The sequence below is a fragment of the Triticum dicoccoides genome, chromosome 2B (assembly GCF_002162155.2).
Source record: "Triticum dicoccoides isolate Atlit2015 ecotype Zavitan chromosome 2B, WEW_v2.0, whole genome shotgun sequence".
In the NCBI taxonomy this organism is placed as follows: domain Eukaryota; kingdom Viridiplantae; phylum Streptophyta; class Magnoliopsida; order Poales; family Poaceae; genus Triticum; species Triticum dicoccoides.
In genome coordinates this window covers 715,818,577-715,840,026 of record NC_041383.1, presented here as the reverse complement: position 1 = coordinate 715,840,026, position 21,450 = coordinate 715,818,577, and the positions used below count along the sequence as shown (strand labels likewise).

At 47.7% G+C, this 21,450-nt stretch overlaps 1 protein-coding gene across 1 annotated transcript in view; it reads right to left on the bottom strand.

Moving 5' to 3' along the window:
* Positions 1 to 8,560: 8,560 nt before the first annotated feature.
* LOC119361241 overlaps positions 8,561 to 21,450 on the bottom strand; it is a 29,000-nt gene continuing 16,110 nt past the window's right edge. The window contains exons 2-3 of the mRNA XM_037626547.1: positions 11,452 to 11,904; positions 8,561 to 8,724 (exon numbers count right to left, since the gene is read on the bottom strand). Of these exons, the coding sequence (XP_037482444.1) occupies positions 8,627 to 8,724; positions 11,452 to 11,904 (551 nt within the window). The 3' untranslated portion in view covers positions 8,561 to 8,626. The remainder of the gene's footprint in view (positions 8,725 to 11,451; positions 11,905 to 21,450) is intronic.

Here is a 21,450-nt window from a genome sequence, read left to right as displayed (position 1 = left end):
GAGTAGCGCGGGGTGGAGGGTGGATGAACAGGAGCCCGTGGAGGCTAGAGGAGGTCGACGGTGGAGATGAACAGTATCCCGTGGAGTCCCGTTTTGTGGTACGCCACACCCCTCCCGATGAACAGGACCCCCGTTTTGACCGTAGCACTCCAACACAAGTCCGTTTCGTCCATCTTGCGGTACGCCACACCCCTCCCAATCAACAGGACCCCCGTTTCGACCGTAGGAGGTCCGCTTCCTCCGTTTTGTGGTACGCCAGACCCCTCCCGATGAACAAGATTCTGTTTCGAACGTGGCCGGTCGAACACAAGGCCGTTTCCTCCATTTTGCGGTACGCCAGGCCTCGTTTCCATCATCTGTTCCATCCAAGCCCTCCCGATGAACACGACGACTCATTTTGTTCCGACCCAGCCGGTTGGCTCCTACGCGTTTCGTTGCCTCCCGATGAACACAACGCATTCTGTTGCCTCCCCATGAACACGACGCATTCCGTTTCCTCCCCATGAACACGACGACGACGTTGTTTCTCTGTTCCGACCCAGCCATGTACACGAGCCCTGGTCGTACGTATGCACGAGTAGGCGTTCGAGACCCCGCCCGTATGTACGTACGTGGCCATATTTTCTTTCTTGCATGTTGGCCGTTGTACGTACGTGTACATGCTACATGCGCGCCTCTACTACGACACGTGCGCACCTCTACTACGACACGTGCACGCCTCTACATCCACCAGTATGTACGTACACGTTCGCGACCAGAATGACAACACTACGTATGCTTCGACCAGGTGGGTCCCGACTGTTAGGCACTTCCTTGCGTGCAAAAATGTAGCTGGTGGGTCCCACCAGTCAGGGGGGCACTTGCTTGCGTGCGAAGATGTAGCTGGTAGGTCCCAGCAGTCAGGGGGGCCAATCATTTTTTTTGCCCGGACGCACTTCCTTGCGTGCGAAGATGTAGCTGGTGGGTCCCAGCAGTTAGGGGGGAAACGTTTTTTTGTGAAATACGGTGGCCCGTCCGGTGGGTCCCTGTTGTCAGGTGGAGGAATCATTATTTTCCGCATAATAAGGAGGCACTTCCTTACTATGGTCGTGGACCCAGCTGTCAGCCTCTCCACGTACAGTCCATGTCCGATGGAAGTCGTTCCTTGACCACGTTGACCACGCCATGCCGAGAGCACCATGGCGGTGGACGACGTCAAGGCCTAGGAAGGGGATGACTCGGAGCCGGGGAAGACGCGGTAGTGGAAGCCCGTGCGAAGAGGAGTACGAGGGTTCACTGGTTCGGTTGCGGTGTGAGGCTGCCGTCGCCGCAGGGCCTGGCCAGCGGTGGGAATAATAGGGGGCGGCGAGGCCTCCACGGCAGCACAGCCGGCCACGGGAGGCAGGAGCATGCGGCACAACCGGCGCTGCTTTGGGCGGCTAGAGCAAGAAGACCAGAGGTTGAAGAAGCACTACGGCCGTTGGATGGACATTGTACGGTCACTGGAGCTAGAATCGTTCATATTGACTAAAGTTGACAAAGGCCCTCGTCCAAGTCAACTTAGTAGGCCCACAAGTTAGCCTCCCACCTTGGTGGGTCCAAGCTAGCAGGGTCCGAGCTGACAGCGGGGGGAACATTTTTTCGTGAAATACGGTGGCTCGTCCGGTGGGTCCCAGCAGTCAGGGGGGAAACATTTTTTTGCGAAATAAGGTGGCCCGTCCGGTGGGTCTTTGCTGTCAGGTGGAGGAATAACTATTTTGCGCATAATAAGGAGGCACTTCCTTGCGGCCGCCTGGACCCAGCTGTCAGCCTCTCCACGTATAGTACTCTTCTGATGGAAGTCGGTCGTTGACCATGTTGACCACGCCGCGCCGAGAGCACCAGGGCGGTGGACGATGGTGAGGCCTAGGAAGGGGATGACGCGGAGCCGGGGAAGACGCGGTAGTGGAAGCCCATGCGGAGAGGAGTACGAGGGTTCACTGGTTCGGCTGCGGTGTGAGGCTGCCATCGCCGCAGAATAACAGGGGGTGTGGGTGAGTAGAGGGATGGCCTGGCCAGCGGTGGGAGTAGTACGGGGCGGTGAGGCCTCCGGGGCATCACAGTCGGCCACGGAGGCAGGAGCACGCGACACGACTGGCGCTGCTTTGGGCGGTTGGCGCAAGAAGACCAGAGGTTGAAGAAGCACTACAGCCGTTGGATGGACATCGTACGATCACTGTAGCTAGAATCATTTATATTGACTAAGTTGACAAAGCCCTTGGTACGCGTCAACTTAGTAGGCCCATAGCTCGGATTTGGCAGAGAACATATAACCCATTTGCAATTTGTAAGAATGTACATCCCATTTTTTAATTCTAATGGAATTTACTACAGCCCATTTACAGTTTGTTAAAAGTACAGCTCAACTTCTCGCTAGGACAACGATTAATAATTTCAAGCAACCGCTCAAATCAGAATTCAAAAAAAATTCCCACATTTTGATGGGATCCAAAATATTTTTATCTGAAATTTCTACTCAGGTTAAATATTATTTCAAAATAAAGTTGTATTACGTTAAAATCCAACGAAATATTGCGCGCGGAACAAGTAATGAAATTAAAATTTTCAAATTCCAAAAATAATATATTTTTGAACTAATTATGCGTTTGGTGCATAGTTACTGCCCAGTTATTATAATTACATCATATTTATTATTTCTTAAACTCCATTTTGTTGTTAAGCCTAATGCATACCTCCTAGGAAAGTTTGCAGCCCAGCGGGGCGGAGAATAACAAGTTGACCCGGATACTGTGTACAACTGTCGGCCCAGTTGCATTGCTGATGTTGAAAAAGAAGGCATGTGTAGTATAGTACAACCTAACATGGCCTCTCAGCCCACATTCAACGACGCCGGAAAGGCCCAAACAAGGCTTCTGTACAACTTTTTGAAGTCACTTAGCTCAATTAATAACTTAAGAAAAAAGTGAGATTACAGTGGAACCTAATTAAAAGCTGTCATGAGCAAATAAATAATTCAACGGGTCCCACTTGTGCGGGTGCGCGTGTGTGCGCGTGTGTGTATGTGTGTGTGTGTGAGAGAGAGAGAGATAGAGAGAGAGACCCATCGGTCGATGCTCGTAAATACATCTTTCAGCCATATGCATTGCTGATGCTCAGTAAAAAACTTATATAGTTGACACAATCATATAGAACATCATAGCACACTGAACTTGCATACAAAAATTTCACGCAGGCGGCACAATCAGGATGGAAGCAGTGGATCACTACGGGTAGGGCTGTGTTGAAACCAACAACGTCGTATATAACGGTTCATCATCTTTATCAATGACAGGGAAATATCTTGAATGCTGTGCAAAGAAAACAGATAGACAACACAATAAGTTCTGCTAGCACATTAAGTTGATGTACTACCCTTTCTAAAAAAAGTTCAGGTACAAAATTAGAACAGGTCACAATCAAATGTACTGGCATATCAGTGCTTCACAACCATAGCTTGGATTTAACTAGTATGTGACAAGATTCAGTTGTTACCTCAAATTAGAGCACATCCAGGCAGCCAGCCCTGCCTCTTCTCCCAAAGAAGCTGTGGCCTCCGCCGCGCGATGGAGTAGGCCCTGTGCCATCCATCGTCCCGAGCAACACGGGGAAAGTCTGACGTTGACTCCTGTAATGGACGTCATCGACGGACCCTGGCACCAGCAGCGGCGGCAGGACTTCGATTGATGGATTGACCAGTTCTTCGACATGCACGAACACTCGATACAGGTACATCCCTAACATGGTCCGTGGCGGCCTTGGTGGCGACGAATAGTACAACCCCAGTTCCTGCAACGGTATCTCAACACCAATCACCTTTGGTATGGTGGACGGCTTCTTCATCCATGCCATAACCATCAGAGCCCAGCTGTCTAGGGGAACAAACATACTTACAAGCTCACCTCCAAGGTCGTTGATAAGCTCGTTCATGGACTCGCTGTTCCAAGCACGTGGAGGCATGCTGTGGAAGGTAAGCTTTGTTAAAAACTCAAGCTCAGAGGGCACCGAGCCCCATCCTGGGTGCCACCAATCAAAGCTCACCAGCCCGCCATCGTAGAACAAATGCTGGGAGGATTCGAACACACGACTGTAGTTGAAAGTTGTCCGGAACCTGACGTAGAAATCAGCCGGTGGCAGACAGACTTCGACGATCAAGTAACTTATTTGGATGTCGTGCGAAATGCCTAGAGCTTTGACAAGGTCGTTCGGCGAGACGGGAGGCCGGTCGCCATTGATGGTTACCATCAGCACTTTGCCGGCAAACTGGTCGTCAAGCGCCGCCATGCCACTGTTGAGCTACAGCATGCAGCGACCAAAGGCAGGACAGACCTCAGGATCTCCGGCTCGAAGATCCGCGTTAACCAGCGACATGATAGTGCGCTTGAGTACAGGGAGTACAGGAGGGGGATTTGGGGGAACTGGAGTAGGAATTGAGATTCCAGAGGTGGGGGAGGGGCAGGAGACTGGGGATGAAAAGGTAGCATGAATTTCGAGCACGCGCCAATATGCTCTCGGCGCGCAAGCACACGAAAACACCGATGGCGCCCACATGTCGGCCTAAGAGTCCTTATTCTTTATTTTTTGGAGAGACCGACCTTTTTTTCCAGGATCTTTTGAGAGCCCGACCTGAGAGTCATAATTGACCTGTTTGGCATTGCGTTACTACTCGGCCCATATTCAACGACACCTCACTGGCCCAAACAAGTATACATCATCGAAAAGACACTGAGCTCAAATTATATAACTTGAAAAAAGGAGATATACTCTGAACACTGGAGAATGGTGATGCCCTCATTTAGCCCACCAGTAGTTCGAAACAATAAACAGTTCGAAACAACGATATATATACAACATTCAAACACTGACTAGTGACTACTACTGACATAAAGAGCAAGACATGATAGTTCATAAGAAGTCTTGCTACACCACCAAAACGCACCCATCTGCAGCGCTCAGACTCTCGTGATCCAGACGAGAATGGCATTCTAAACAGAAGCAACTATTATATAGTAAGAGTGACATAGACGAGGATGACCAAATGACAAGGAATATGCATAACAAAAGAAAGAACTACCCATCCAGAACCAGCAGCAAAGACAACAAACTCATTCGAAGAGATGATCCAACACCATCATAATTTGCAGCCCCGCTTCAGCGACCAGTGATCTGGAGACACAAGTACTCCACCCTTTCGATGCAACAGCCCAATTACCTGTCAACCTGAAGGCTTGAACCACATCACTGCATGTCATAACTGAGGTATCCAAGGATCAAAGTTAATCCAGATGCCTTTGTCATTCTTACCTTCTTTTGGTTGCAGGCTGTATCATTGACAATCAGGGGAGTTTGCTCCCGAACTCCTAGGGCTCACTGTGCAAACACAGTTTTCCATAGCAAACAGAGCCTCTCTGCCATCAATTTCCTTGCCAACGGTTAATCGGATAATTGAGTCCGAGAAACAGAGACTGTGAACCAAGGCTGTTTACCCGCCTCCAACTAAAAAATCCTAAAGGCCCCAACAAGCTGGTATCCTGCTCATAGACGTAACAGCCACTGTCCGGATACTCACGTATTACATGGTGCTTGTATACAGTGGGGTTTTTGCAATATAACTTTTCCGGCTCATGTGTCCGAATGATCATCAGTCTTTTGCCGTCATCTGATCAAGCGAGGAACCAGTTATGCTTCCCTGTTTTTGGCAAAGGTGGTGTGATTACAAAGGGCAGTAACTATAGGGACACCGCATCATATCAAGAAGGATAGGCATTGTTAATGTAAGATCAGCTTGTTCAGAGTATGAGTAGGATAATGCAAGAAACAACATTGATATGTCCCTGTTGGAACTGGGAGGAAAATACAGGGAAATGTATACTGGGTTCAAAAATATAGAAGTGCCATGCATGGTTATACTCATGTTATCTCGCAATCGATTCTTCACAGGAAACTACCATGTCATGCATGTTATGTAATCATGTTCTGTCCTCACAAACAAATTCTTCAAGGTAACTAACAGAGCATGCGTTGTTATATACTCGTGTTCTATGGGCAAATTTTTTGTGAGAATATTATTCTAGCCATTGATTGCTGAAGGGCGAATTTAGGTATGTACACATGGTAAGCATTGCATGATTTCACTACTTCCAAATATAGAGTTCTCCATATGCACATTTACTTCCCTAATGTATGGCTAGATGAAACCAACAGTGTGGTGCATGTTTCTACAGCATGAAAATGAGAATACTAACATGGCCATTGATAGACACTCATATTCAGTAGTAGTATATAGATTACTGTAGAATAAGGGTAATATCCATATATTCCTAACCGTTTGATTATTCAGGGTACAAATTGGCTGTAATGACATGGTCACAATCGCATGAATTAACTCATTCCAAATATAGCTGATTTACGTCATCTCTAATACATTGCCATAGTTCTACTCAAATTCTGCTCAAACAGGGATATGCCAATCATCACAAAAAGTTCAAACAGTGTCATGGCATCATCATTAACATGAGATGGAAACAACTTACACACGCTGTCCTAGCAATACGTGGTGCCATCTGCTTTGTCGATCGCATAGATGATGCCATTGTGTTCAATAGCATCATAGAAGTGTGTATCAGCTTTGACGATGATCCACTGTGAGCTGAGTTGTCTCCAACTAAAGAAGGCACCAATGTAAAGATAGGAGAGTCCATGGTCGAACAAGGCAATTAGCTTGAAGTCTGCGTAATTCGCATGTCGTGTGGGCACTTGGCAGATTACAATCTTCTGCAAAACAAGGTCCGTCCAACTGACGTGGTAATCTACATGACTTGGATTGCGATGGTAATACTCTATATAATCCAACGGAGGAAGGATAATATCATGGGAGGTCTGGAAGTTCACGAGCACCAACTTTTTATCGTCTTCTCTAAAGGCATCCATCCAGTGGGAGTTCATGCCGACCCAGTACATACCTGCCAAGAAGTTTCGAGCAATGGTGATCGGAACGATGTCGAGGGAAATGATGTACGACGACCCACTACATACCCGCAAAGAAGTTTCGGCTAATGGAGATTGGATTGAAGTCCATGGGCATCATGTACGCCTTCGTATCATGGTGAGCCAATCTCGCAAGACCAGATAGCAGCAAGCAGGGTGTCCTGAAAAGCTTAGGCCTCGCTTCGATGATGGCTGTGTGCATGTCCCTCGAGCATGCAGCCAGCCGCAGGGCGCTCAACATATCCATATACGAACAACAGAGGTCGAGGATGTCACTGGGGAGATTGCTCCAATCACGGCTCATATGGATGTTGCGCGGTTCGCGTTCGGCCATGGTGGAGTTTGGAAGGTGGGGGGTTTTGGGGGGCTTGATTTACGAGGGAGAAGGCTGTCGGTGCTGGAGCGGCTAGCGAGGGAATAGTGGTACTGGGGGAGGCGAGTGATGCGACAGTACACGGGGGCACAATGAGATAGAGACGGAGACGGAGAAGGAGATGGAGATGGAGTGGTGCTATGGGAGCGGAGAGGGAGACGAGGCGAGGCGCCAATGTGTTGTACAGTGGCGGTGACATACTGCACAGTGCACAGGGTGAGGCTCACTTTGGTAACCCGAACACGCCGCCTGGACTAGTGTCAGGCGCAGGGTGTTGTCACTTCACTGTGAGGACCGGATGAATAGTATTTTGACCATCAAGTGTACCACAGTTGTACTACTACTACTACTAGTAGGAACATGAGTACTCCAGTATTGTATAGCGGAAATAGGTCTCCCGTGCTAGCATGCCTGTTCACTTCATCGTTCAGGTATCATCCATATTGCGAGCAGAACCAAATTCTCATGCATGCCCAATCAACGCCCTGCCGCGATGCATGCAGTGGTCGTTCTAGTGCATCAAGGACAGCATGCAGATCGTTCCACACTTGAGAAGAGGAAAAATGGAAAGGTAGAACACGACAGTAGAGGAAGAGAATGCTGGCTAACGAGGCTGGGAGGGGATCGAGCAGGAAGTTAATGCTCCACGCCTAAAGGTTTTGGGAAAACCTGATTTTCATAAGGTGACTTATACTCACCTAAACGGAGGGAGTATTCCTTAACCAGAGAATGTTGTGTCTCCCACTCACGCGCTCAAAAGAAAAGCTATGACACATTTTTTATCTGTTTGCATAGGTCCCACCTATCCGGAAGGATGGGCACGTACACAAACAGGTACGACTCATCAGTCTATCCGCATAGCCTTTTCGTTTAGTCTACCTAGCCGTCTAATCAACTGCTTGCACGCCACTTTTCCCATTTACTTCTCCATCGGGAACCGATTTTCCTTAGCTTCTGTGACGCCCCTGACTCAATCATACACTAATCATAAACACAAATGTGTACGATCAAGATCAGGGACTCACGGGAAGATATCACAACACAACTCTAGACACAAATTAAAATAATACAAGCTTTATATTACAAGCCAGGGGCCTCAAGGGCTCGAATACATAAGCTCGAATACAAACGAGTCGGTGGAAGCAACAATATCTGAGTACAGACATGAGTTAAACAAGTTTGCCTTAAGAAGGCTAGCACAAAAGCAACATCGATCAAAAAGGCAAGGCCTCCTGCCTGGGAGCCTCCTAACTACTCCTGGTCATCGACAGTCTCCATCACGTGGTAGCAGGCGCCCTCGGGGTAGTAGCAGTCGTCAAAGGTGGCATCTGGCTCCTGGACTCCACCATCTGGTTGCAAAAACCAGAAAGAAGAAAGAAGGGGGGAAAGGGGTAGCAAAGCAACCGTGAGTACTCATCCAAAGTACTCACAAGCAAGGATCTACACTACATATGCAACATTACCAAAGGAAGGCTGTATATGTGGACTGGGCTGCAGAAATGCCAGAATAGAGAGAAGGCCTAGTCCTATCGAAGACTAGCATCTTCTGGAAACCACCATCTTGCAGCAAACAGAAGGGAGTAGAGTAGCATAAACTAAAGTAGTAGTAGTGTTATCAACCTCGGCCAGAGATCCTTTCTCGACTCCCTGCGAGAAAGAAATCCCAGAGCCATACTATCCAATTATCATCACAATCCAATTCTCATCACCATCCAATTCTCATCACATGTATCCAGTTCTACTTGTATCGATCAAGATACAACTCCGAGTGTCCGTTACCGTAGGATAGACTATTGATAGATGTTTTCTTCCCTGCAGGGGTGCACCAACTTATCCACCATGCTTGATTAACTCCGGCCGGACACACTTTCCTGGGTCATGCCCGGCCTCGGCTAAACAATACGCCGCAACCCGACCTAGGCTTAATAGAGAGGCCAAGCACGCCGGACTAAACCTATGCCCCCCAGGGGTCATCGGCCATCTCCCCGGGAACTCCTGCACGTTGCGTGGGCGGCCGGTGAGCAGACCTAGCTACCTCCTTAAAAAAGGTAGGTGCTTACCAGTCCAACCCGGCGCACGCTGCTTAGTCGCTGACGTCTATTAAGCTTCGGCTGATGCATACGACGCAGAACGCCCATACTATGCCCACGTGATGGTTAGTGCTATCAGACCAGAGGCCCCTCGGATCAAATATCCAAATCGTAGTGGATTAGGAACGCGCGGTAACAAGCAGAGACTCACGAAAGATGTGACCCCGTTGCCCCGTCTCGAGGACTTGCGGCAAGGGCTAAGAATGCCCGGCCACGCCTCGTATTCAACTCTCAGGCACCTTCCAGGTCAACCCGACTCCTCATCACTCGCGGGTACCCCTCAGGGTCGACCCGCCTTTCCATGTAACAGTTGTAAAGTCCAAGTATCCGTGTGTCCAATCATCAAGGGGAAAACCCGAGGAATCACTCCCGGTGAATTCCACTTGATGTAATCATCAAGGTGAACGTAAGAGGAATCACCCCCGAGGTTCACACTTGAGGGGTTGCACGACAGAGTCGTGTCGGAAGTGGTTAAGGCGGAATCACCCTCGATGACCATGACCGAATAGCTACACTACAGGGTTAACATCAGAAGTGCTATAGTGGTCTCACCCTCGGCACTCGATAGTAACCCAGCAGTGTCGAGCAACTAAGGGGAAAGTGATGTGCGGTGCCGGGGCCAGGTCTTCGATCCCGTTGATCGGGTCTTCAATGATGAAGCAGGGGCAACAAGGACAAGGTGGGGGTCACTGATGGATCACTAACCAACCTATACTAAGCAGTTTAGGATAAGCAGGTAAGGTACAAGAGCAGATACAAAAGCAGGCTATGCATCAGAATAGGCGCAATCAATAATAGTAGAAAAATCTAATGCAAGCATGAGAGAATGGAATGGGCGATATCGGGATGATTAAAAGGGGGGCTTCCCTGGTTGCTCTGGCAAGGAGGGGTCGTCGTCGACGTAGTCGATCACAGGGGCATCATTGGTCTCAGGGTCTACCGGAGAGAAGAGGGGGAAGAAACAGTAAATACATAGCAAGCAAGTGTATAACAGGACAACAGGCAGAGCTAGACGTGTTCTAACGCGGTGCTATACGTTACCAGCGAAGGGGATAACATCCGGTAATGTTTCCCCGAAGTTTGGCATTTTCGGACCGATGAAACGGGGGGAAAGGTTGCATGTTCTCTATGCTACGGACGTGTGCCATTCAAACGGATCGGGTATTCGGATTCGTCTCGTCATTCTGAGCAACTTTCATGTAGAAAACATTTTCATCTGACTTACGGTTGAATTTAAAATGATATTTCAAAGTTTAACAAATATTCTGAGATTTCTGCATTTAATTAATCCAAATTGACCAAGTCAATTTGACTGGTCAAAAAGGAAGGCATGCCCCACATGGCATAGACTTAACTAAATGGGGTCCACCTGCCATAGGCTAGTAACTAACCTAACTAGTGATTAACACTAAACTAATTGGACAGGGCCGTTCTCACATCTAGTGGTTGTGCCACGGCCAACACTCATGGGGGCAGAACCACGGCGGCCATGGTCATTATCAGCAACAAGCAACAACGTAGTAGCAGGAAGATAGAGCAGTAGTAACCAGCACTAGAAGAGCAGCAACCGGAGCAGCAGTAGTGCAGTAGCAGGCGCCAACAGCAAGGGCAGCAGCAGCGGCGAGGCAAGCAGCAACGCAGCAGGCGAGAAACATGGCCGTAGCACAGGAGCTGCGCGCGGGCACGACCCGGGCGTGCGTGACGATGTAGCACGCGCCGGCGGGTGCGGCCGGGGCAGCTAGGAGCTCGCGACAAGCGCAGCCAAACCGAGGCAGGGGAGCGGCGGTAGGCACAACGCGAGCGAGTGCGCGAGCGCGTCCATGTGTGGACGGTCAAGCGCGTGCGTGGATGGGGCGAACTCCCATCTATTGCGACTAAACGGCAGCGGCCGGAGCATGGGATAGACGGGGTCAACGCTACAAGTGGGGATGGCAGCTACGGGGAGGAATCGAACGGGAAACATGGGGCTTTTGCTGTGGTGCTCACTGTGAGGTCGTGTGGACGGCTCGTGGACGCCGGGGTGGACGAACGGTAGCAGATCGAAGGAGATCGCCGACGGCAGAGATTGAAGAAGGTGGTTGATGACGACGGCCAGCGGGGCGAAGACGAGGAAGACGGGGCCGATCCACGTGGTGGCGATGTTGAGCTCGAACGGGTCGATGTAGACGATGTAGGCAAGGATGAGGATGCTCCTGGACACACCGGCGAGATGAGAGGCGATCGGTGGTTGTGTGGACGACGGCGGGCGGCGACGAAGATGTTGGGGGAGGGATGTAAGGGGATCTGGTGGGGAGAGGGGAAGGCGGAGAGGAAGAGCTGGGTGGAGTGGGCGAGTGGGGAGGGAGCCCGAGGCGTCGGGGCTGCCCTTATCACCTCGCCGCCGACGTGGCAGCGCGGGGCGCCGCGCCTGGTCCGATGGGAACGAGATAGGGGGAGGGGCTCGGTCGCGTGAACAGAGAGGAGAGGGATGACCGGGGAGGGGGAGTGGGCCGGCCTAGCTGGGCCAGCTGGCTCGGGTGGGCCGAAGTCCAGGTGAGGCACGGGGCTCTCTTCTTCTTTTCCTTTCTTTGCTTTCTATTTTTTAATAAACAGAGATGGGTAAGAAAATATTGGGCATGCTATTTACTTAGGAAAAATATGGGAAGTACCCTTTTTATTCCCTGGTGATCTTAGACAGTGCCACAAATATTTTGGAGACCAGAAGAATTCATTTGGTATTTCCATAAATAGGATAGCATTTAAAAATGCTGAATTGGTGCTGTTATAATTGCTAATGCTCATCTTTGCACAAAAGTGACGTTGTGTTCCTTAACAAATAATTGTTACAGAATTTTTGACAAATGATGAACATTTTTCCAGCAACTTTTGAGCAACTTCTAACTTCACTTGAATTTGAATTGACTAGAATTTCAAATGGGATATTGAACAAAGTTGATTAAGCACTGTTTGGAAAAATGATTAGTTTGATCACAGAGGGTTACTATAGCATGACACTGGGGGTGTTACAGCTTCTTCACCTCCCCTTCGTCTTCATTTGCATCCAAACCCCACTGCGTTCACATTGTTTTAACCTCTTTAAATAATCATCTACTACTTCAGTTAGACTAGCCATCTAATCCTAATTCTCCAAACCACAGCCCTGCATTCTAGCGGTTCCAAATGGCGAAAGAGATCGAGATGCAGGTTTTTAGCATCCAACATGTCCTCGTTGAAGGCTCGATGAGCATAGTTGCCACCGTCACCATCCACCCAAGGGTTGTTCGGCAGTGGATCAACAATGTATCGAACTCCCTCGAAAAGGTAGAGACGAGGGCCATCGGTCTTGACATAGAGTACATGGAGCGTGCCCCTGGGAAGATCCAGCGCACCGCCGTCCTTCAGCTGTGCCTCAAAGATGATGTTTTGGTGTACTACATCATACACTCGCCCTCCATACTAGGTGAGCTTCACGATTTCTTGTCTCGGGAGGACGTATAGTTCTGTGGGGCAGCCATCGAAGGGCACAAACAGAAGATGGAGCCATACAACCTTGATTTGAAAAGCATCGCTGACCTACAAACCAGAATCAAAATTCCTATAGAAGATTGTGATAAACAGACACCATCCCTATTCGACGTAGCAAATTTTGTGCTCGGTACAAATCTTCAGAAGGGTGATGAGACGGTGGCATTAAGGTCGTCTGGATGGGATAATTATCCCTTGACGTACGAGCGGATAAAATATGCTGCCCTCGATGCCCGTGTGCGTTTCGAGATAGCTGCAAGGTCCAAAGAGCTTGTTGCGAAGCCGTCTCCCATAGAAAATGAGAACAACAACAAGAAGAAGAAGAAAAGGCTGCACCAGCAGGAGGGCATTATGGATGGACGAACTATTTCCTCTCTTGTAAAAAAAATTATTCCCTCTCGGTGTATATTGATATAGATGGACTATTTCGATGGTGTGCATGTCTTTGGAACAGAGTAGTAGCCTGGGTCCGCTTGACTATAAGGAAATATTTATCCGCATATATAGCTTTCTATGCTACTCCTTCCAGTGATCGGTATGTAGTGCATGTGTCCGTAGACATGACAACTTGTCCTTGGAAGTTCAACTACGATGACCATCATGTTTCATCTCGCGATTCCCATGACGCCTCTCCAACCCACGGCACCACGTCCCCCGACGTGCGCCTCACCCCACTCGGCCGCACCGCCCCTACACATGCATTGCACGCATGAGATTCTAGTGGTTTGTGCATTATGCTTCTACATGTGGAGTTTTTTAGATTCTAACATGTGGCAAAATCTGGTGGAATGTAAGGTTAGGAAAGTTTGATTAACTTAGGTGAGTGTTTGGTTCAAGCCACACCACAGGCAAGCCACACTAAGGCCCCACATGCCATACACACAAAAAATGTGGCAAGATTCCCTTAGGCTTGCCAACTTGTGGCTCTCATTTTGGAGAACTAATAACTTTGCCTAAGCTTAGTTGTGGCAAAGTTAGTCATGAATTAAGTTCAACCATGGAGTCTTCTAGATTATACATGTGGCAGAATCTGGTGGATGATATCCAATGGACAGTAGTGCTCGGATTTGCCATCTTTGTATCGTCGGATTGGCTTCATCCAACGACCAACTTTCAAAGTTGTTCACACACTATATAGGGGGTATAGATATAGATGTGCCGGTCCATTGCAATGGATCCAAAGTATATCTATTTAGTGGAGTGCACTCTAAACACATTATCTATTTATTTTTCTCTAACCTTTCGTAGCCATGCAACCAAGCCACATAAGCTTCATGGGTGCCCCCATATCATATTATTCATACTACGTTGATTAAAAAAAAGATAAATCACCCAAAACAAGATCTTCCCGTTTTTTGTTCCTACTATGTTGTGTCGTGCACGTACCTACTAGTTGTATAGTGCTAGTACTAGTAATATAGTATTAGGAGTATAAACTTGGTACTAGTAGGAGTAGTACTAGTACGGAATGCTCCTACTCTATCAACGAGCCCCATCTGACACCAAATTTCTTGGCTTTCATGCTACAACTAGATCTTCCCCTCGTTTCTGTTTTCCAACCTAGCGGCGGGTGGGGTGTAGGTTTGCTCAACGGCGATCCCACATGAAAGTGAAAATGCTAGGCAACACGCCTTCCCTAAGCTATGTGTCGTGCCAGACGGGCCGTGGAGTACTCCCGATTCCCGGGCATGTGGGGGTGCGACGCGAACGCGGCAGGCCTTTTCCTTTTACTAGCAATGTGCCCGTGTGTTGCGGCGGATCCAAAGTAGTAGAAGAGTAGTATTTGTTCACAAACTTGAAAGAAATCACTATTGTTTTGATATACTCCTAATATATTACTCCCTCCGTACCTAAATATTTGTCTTTTTAGAGATTTCAAATGGACTATCACATATAGATTATATAGACATATTCTAGTGTTTGTAGCAAGATGCCCGCGCGTTGCACGAAGTTGATTGAAAAGGTAAGCACAACTTATAAATATATGGATGGAGTACTAGTTACAGTGATGCATATAATTAAGCAATGGGATCGCACATGTCGGTATTGACTGGAACGGGAATGCAACATCACAATAAGAATTAAGGTCCCGATGATGTGATCGCAGTGGTGGTTACAAAAGGCAAGAAGAAAGATGGATCCATGAATGTACGACCTCCTCCTCCTCAACTTAGTGCACCGGGACACCGACCGGTGGCTAAGGAGCGGCGGCTTTTGTGGCGAGGTCGAGGTGCTTCTTAGCAAAGGCATCCAAGGCTTCCAGCTGGTTGAGGAAGGCCAACATCGTAGCGTCCTCACTGGCCTTGTAGATACCTATGTACACGATTTGCCCGTACATGTGGATGTGTAGGTCGACGAATTCTTGCAGGGTGAGGCGCCTCGCGGCGAGCGCGACCTCTAGGTGGACATTCTTCATGGCGTCGGTGGGCAGTCGCAGGGCCACTAGTGCTTGAAAGAGGTTCCGGCCATGGAGGCCGATTAGGGTGGCACGCAATGAGGAGCCCGGGCGCGCGGGCTGGAGGAGTACGACAATGTCGTCCGCGAGCTTCTTGAGGACGGTGAACTTGTTGCTGGTGGCAACGATCATCTGGTCCAACTGAGAGTCGTAGTTGGTGTCGACGGCGGCCATCCACCAGCCGGTCTCCAACACTGTTTGGAGACGATCCTCGATGCCATGCCGTAGGCCGGCATCATGGACCATCTAGCACAACCGCTGGCTGCTCACGCGCATCGCTGCCATGGGTCTGGAGTGAGCTCTTTTGCGCTTAGTGTAGGTGCTTAGGCAAATTCTTAGGTGCGTACGATGTGGTAGATGCATTGGAATGGAGGGGCGCCTTTATATGAGGGCAATGAGGGCAAACTGTGTTGCATTCACATCATGTAGCCTCTTTTCCCGGACCTCCTCCCATTACTTCCCTCATGCATTAATTGAAGGAGGATGCATTGGCCGTTCAACATATCGGGAACCGCTACTCCCTCCCTCGTCTGCATTAAAGTCGTATCGGGAACTGTGCCACCCGCTGTCAAATCGAATACTCCCTCCGTCTAGGTGAGTATTAAGTCATCTTACGAAAACCAAATAGTAAACACATAGGCGTGGTGCATTAACTCTCACATTGTTTCTTATTTTTTGACATAAATAGAGGAATCAACCAATAAGAGATGTGGGGCTTGTATGCTTTTAATGACTTGAGACTATCGAACATGACATGCAGTGGTCAGTTTGTTGCACGCAATGATATTAATAAGGGAGTACCTAGAACTCATCTAGATGAGATATAATTTGGTCTCATTCACTTCGAAAACAAGAACAAATACAACCCACGTCAGCACACACGCATCTTATAGCATCACATCCAATGGCTATAAAAGATGAATGAGACCAAATTATATCTCATCTAGATGAGTTCTAGCAAAACTGTATTAATAATACTTAGTACTCCTGCGCCATGTATCATATATTAGTATCATTTAATACTTTATTTATTGCCATATATGACACATAGTACTCAACTCTCTCTCTTTCTTCATTTAATTCTATGACACCTCATCAAAATTTCTAAGGCTAGTACCATTACAACCAGCCTTAGCAAATACTAAACATTAAGTTATCTCATTTTCCTCTCCACCTTGGTCACCTAGGCGATGGGAGTATACTGCGTGGGCTTTTCCTGCGCGGTAGGCGGGGCAGTTCCGCCTAGTCAGTTCGACAGAGACGCGAGAAGACGAGGGAGTAGGCTGCTGCAAATGTAGGGCTATGTGATTTGACATCGAGTTATTGCTGGACAGGTGGGGCCCCGTGATTTGACTTGCCATCATCATTTTAACTGCGGTGCTACGACCGGCGTGAGTCTCCCGATTCCTGACCACCTCCATACAGGTGCCTCTCCCAATGCTCCACCATGTAGTAGAGGCTGGTTCTTGCATCAGAGCCCACTTCTCCACTTTTTCCTTGCCTCTCTTTCCTCCACATATGCAAAAATGCCATGTAAAGCTCACTATTGTACTTACTTGCTCCTACAGGTGCTAAGCTTGCCACATAGGCATAAAGTCTGACGTGGCAAGTTAATCAAGAAGAGAAAGACTAGTTTGGTGACCCAAGGAAGAAATGGTGCTAAGCGCGTGTACCTAGGTGAAAAGATAATTTTGAGTCTATAGCTAATTAAATGAAGCAAACTTAGCAACAAAAAACTAATAAGCACACCATTTCATTGGAAGAGGTCACTCCTTGGCGAATGCAATAAATACTAGTACTCCCTGTGTCCCATAATATAAGAACGTTTTTGGCACTACACTAGTGTCAAAAACGTTCTTATTTTATGGGACAGAGGGAGTACGAAGAAAGAGATAGAGAGGAGTAAAAATAATAAATACACTTATATCCAACCTTATAGCTAACCTTGTTGTAGTATGAGTGACTAAGTGATGACTATGTATGACATGCCAACATCAGATAGCCTAATGCACCGTGTTAAATCTCCAAGGGCACGACCGCGCGTGCGACGCGATGGTCGTGGTAGGCGCGACCATGATACGGGCTGCTGGCAGCCCTTGGATCTGAGATCAAACGGTCGCATGCTAAGTTGCTGAAAATTTGCAGAATAACCCTCCAGGATAGGATATTCACCCATAGGTCTAGAATCACGCCATGCAACCGCTCGATCTCAGATCCAAGGGCTCTCGGAAGTCCGTATCATGGGAGAATGGAAAGCCACTACCCTGCCATTCGCACGCTGGCAGTTCGCTCCTACTCGTCCCCGCACGTCCTTTAATACTACGGTGGTTCGCTCCTAGTCGTCCTGCCCTTTCACATTACGACAGTTCTGCTAATCCTAACCCTCCTCCCAAATCCATTGCATCCCAAATCTCCACGATCGGTGGTGAGTACAAGGTTAGAACCATCACCAGCGATGAGTTTGATGTCATCTACACTCGTTCTTCCGCGACGGTGAAAGGATGCCTTTCTTGCTTCAGACGCATGTTCGAAGACTCAGATGATGAGTGGGTCATTGGGCTAGATGTTGAGTACACCACAGTCCTGGGACGAGAGAAGGATCTAAAGGACGAAGAGAGGAAGAAGCCCGACGTGATCCAGGTTTGCGTGCATGACTTATGCTTGGTCTACCACATATGCCATGCCGACGTTGAATGCCTGGATTTTAAGGACTTCCTCGAGAGTAACCTAGTCAAATTCGTTACTGTGGACTTTGGTAACGACAAGGAAGTCCTGGGTCGGATAGGCCTCATTGTAGGCAACACCTTTGACCTCCAGAAGAATCGGCTGGTGTCCCTTCGTCAGCCTTCAATGCTGACCCTAGCAGGAGCCATGGTTCATCCTTCGTACGGTAAACTAGAGAAACCTCCATACACGTTTCATTGTTATGCATGGCTGCGGAATGTACTATATATAGACCACATCCACTACGCTGCAATGGATGGCTACCTTTGTTTCAATATATACAAGGGTTGGATGAAGAGCAAGAGCCAAGTGTGCAGTTCAAGCAAAGAAGTATCGGCGAAGAGGAAGAGGGACAAGGACGAAGTCGAGGACATGGACGAGGACTCCGAGTAAGGTGGCAGTGTCGTTGCTCATGGTGGTTCTAATGCAGTGTCTACCGGAATAGTTGCAAAGTTTAATTTCAGGTGTGCTTAATTTAATTTGAGGGGTGTGTTGTGCTGAGCCCCTAGCAGAACTATGTTATGTTTCTTCTCATTACTTTAACTCTTCAGTACATACATACTAGTATTTCTTACATTTCATCTTTTAGTTGGTATAGTACTACCACTCGTTTCTTCACATTATATACGCACAATATATATGGGCAACATCATATAGCCAGCAGTTTAGTTGTCAAAGAATTTCAGGGTGCTTAGTTTTGTCAAAGAATTCCAGGGTGCTTAGTTTCATTTGAGGGTGGGTTGTGCACTTGTGCTGGACACCATTATTGTGACAGGCCTTTTTAATAGTACTATATGCATAATTTGGCAATGAGTGCTCTCTATATGTACCATCTTTTTTTTAATTTGAAGTTTTGCTCCATGGCGCAATCCATCGATACTAGTACTAATGTACAAAAGTGGAGTATATACATTTTTAAAAGGCTAGAGGGCGGGGCAGTCTAGCTCGGTCGGTTTCACGAGAGGCGAGGGCCTTTGTGATTTGACGGCACATTACTGTTGTCAAATCGAATAGTACTGCGCCTCCCGCTGCACGCCCGGCGCCTCAATTAAACCCCTCCGTTAAACCCGCATGCAAACCCCTCTATCGTACCGCGCCACCAGTGTCTGCGGTGGCCGCGCCTCCCGTGTCTGTGGGCGTGCCTCCCATGCCTGCGGCAGCACCATGTAGGTAGAGACAGAAGCTGGGTGCATGGAGAGCGACGAGTCAGTGGCCAGCTTCTCCGTGTCCGCCGCCATCATCGAGGAGAAGTAGAACACGGGAGGCCGCCACCACTTGGGACCCATGAAGGCCACCGCCGAGGCGACGACTGCGAATTCAGGTGGTTTCTTTGCTGCTTCGTCTCTTCCGAGGACCTTCGTCGACCCCGCAAGTGTTTGACGGACATGAGGAAGACAAAGGGATCCGCGGATGGCCATTTAGAACTAAAATAAGTCTAGATACATCCATTTCAAGGACAAGTTTTTCCGGACAGAGGGAGTATTAATTATACAAGAGAGCCGGATTGGCACCTCTTAGTTCATGTAAACATAATGAAATCCATCATGTTTATATGAAGATCCGGCTTTTTTATACGAAATCATTCATGCTTATATGAAATCAGTCCGTGTTTGCACGAATTTTATCTTGTTGGTTAGAGTTGTAAAAATATATGCCGCTGGCATTTGATGTCGTCCTCCGCGGAAGGAAGCGGGAGGAAATTTGTTGGCTGCCATTGGAGATGCTCTTTATGCTGGAAATAATAGAGTGACATCCAATCCATTTGAGTTAATTGCCTGTATGATTGTCCCTCTATAAAAAGTTAATTGCATGTACAGTGTACACATGACTTGCAGGGTGGCTACAACTTCATACAGAAAGTTAAAAAGAAACAAGTCCATCCTTAATCTTGTATTCTAAGTACTCTGTGGGTTCCACTATCAGTACAGTAGTGAAAGAAGTATATATTAAATAAGTAGAGTAATATATAATATAAAAATCTAAAGTTAAAAGACATAATTCGAACTCATGTCATCGCGTTGCAAGCATCCGGCGCTAACCAGCCCAGCACATTTTTGTTGTAGACCATGCTGGAGATATATCTCCATGTCTACTCTTATACTCCATTCGTTACTAAATATTTGTCTTTTTCAGATTTCAAATGGACTACCACATACGGATGTGTATATAGACATATTTTAGAGTGTAGATTCACTCATTTTGCTCCGTATGTCTTTTTAGGAAGGGGTCAGATTTTTCCTTGATTTATTTATGAGGTATCCAGATGGCACTGCACCGCCAAGAAAAGAGGGTAACATCAAAATTATGGACTACTTTTTTGAGTATGTTGGTAAGGTTTGGTCATAGTCACTTGTTGAAATCTCTAAAAAGACAAATACTCCCTCCGTCCGGAAATACTTGTCATCAAAATGGATAAAAAGAAATGTATCTAGACGTATTTTAGTTTTAGATACATCTCTTTTTATCCATTTTGATGACAAGTATTTTCGGACGGATGGAGTAGAAAACAGAGTTGGAGATGATGGTGTGCGTGCCATCCTGCAATATAGACCGCCGGATTTATATCTAACGGATAGGAAAGAAACTATGGCAATTTTGCAAAAATATACCCACACGTCTCTCCATGTTCGCAAATAAGGCCTTCCCTCGTTCAACCTTTTCTCTCACAAGATAAACTACTCATACAAATGCATCTTGATGTTTCGTGCAACGCACGGGCAGCTAGCTAATTTCTTTTAAAATAGTTGCTGCGATAATTGGGTTGAAGTGATATATTTTATGTCTGCCCCGAATGATTTCAGATTCACTAGTAGTAACAAACAAAGGGTTGCCTTGTTAATTAACAGAAAACAGGGTTAAAACTATCACATGAGGCCGGTAAAAACAAGGAACACTGGGTTCAGCGTCGCCGTCACTAAAGCTGTGCGCGCGCGAGAAGTCTACATATCGAGGGGGCTACCGAGCGAGGCACCGAGACACAATGTTTGAGAGAGAAATCAATTGACAGATTATGATCAAATCGAGTTGTCACCCTTCTGATGTCATTGTTGGGGGGGAGGAGGGAGAGAAAGACGTATCGAGAGTGTGCGCGGTAGGCACAGAGGCACAACTAGCGAGTGTGTGTGTGTGTGTTTGAAAGAGGAGTAGATAGATTATTATCAAGATCGATGTGCCACCCTACTCCTTCGGTGCCGGGTAGTGTGTGTGTGTGTGTGTGTGTTTTAGAGAGAAGCCAGTCGATAGATTAGTATCAAGATCGAGGTGTCACCCTACTCCTTCGGTGTTGGGAAGTGTGGGTGTGT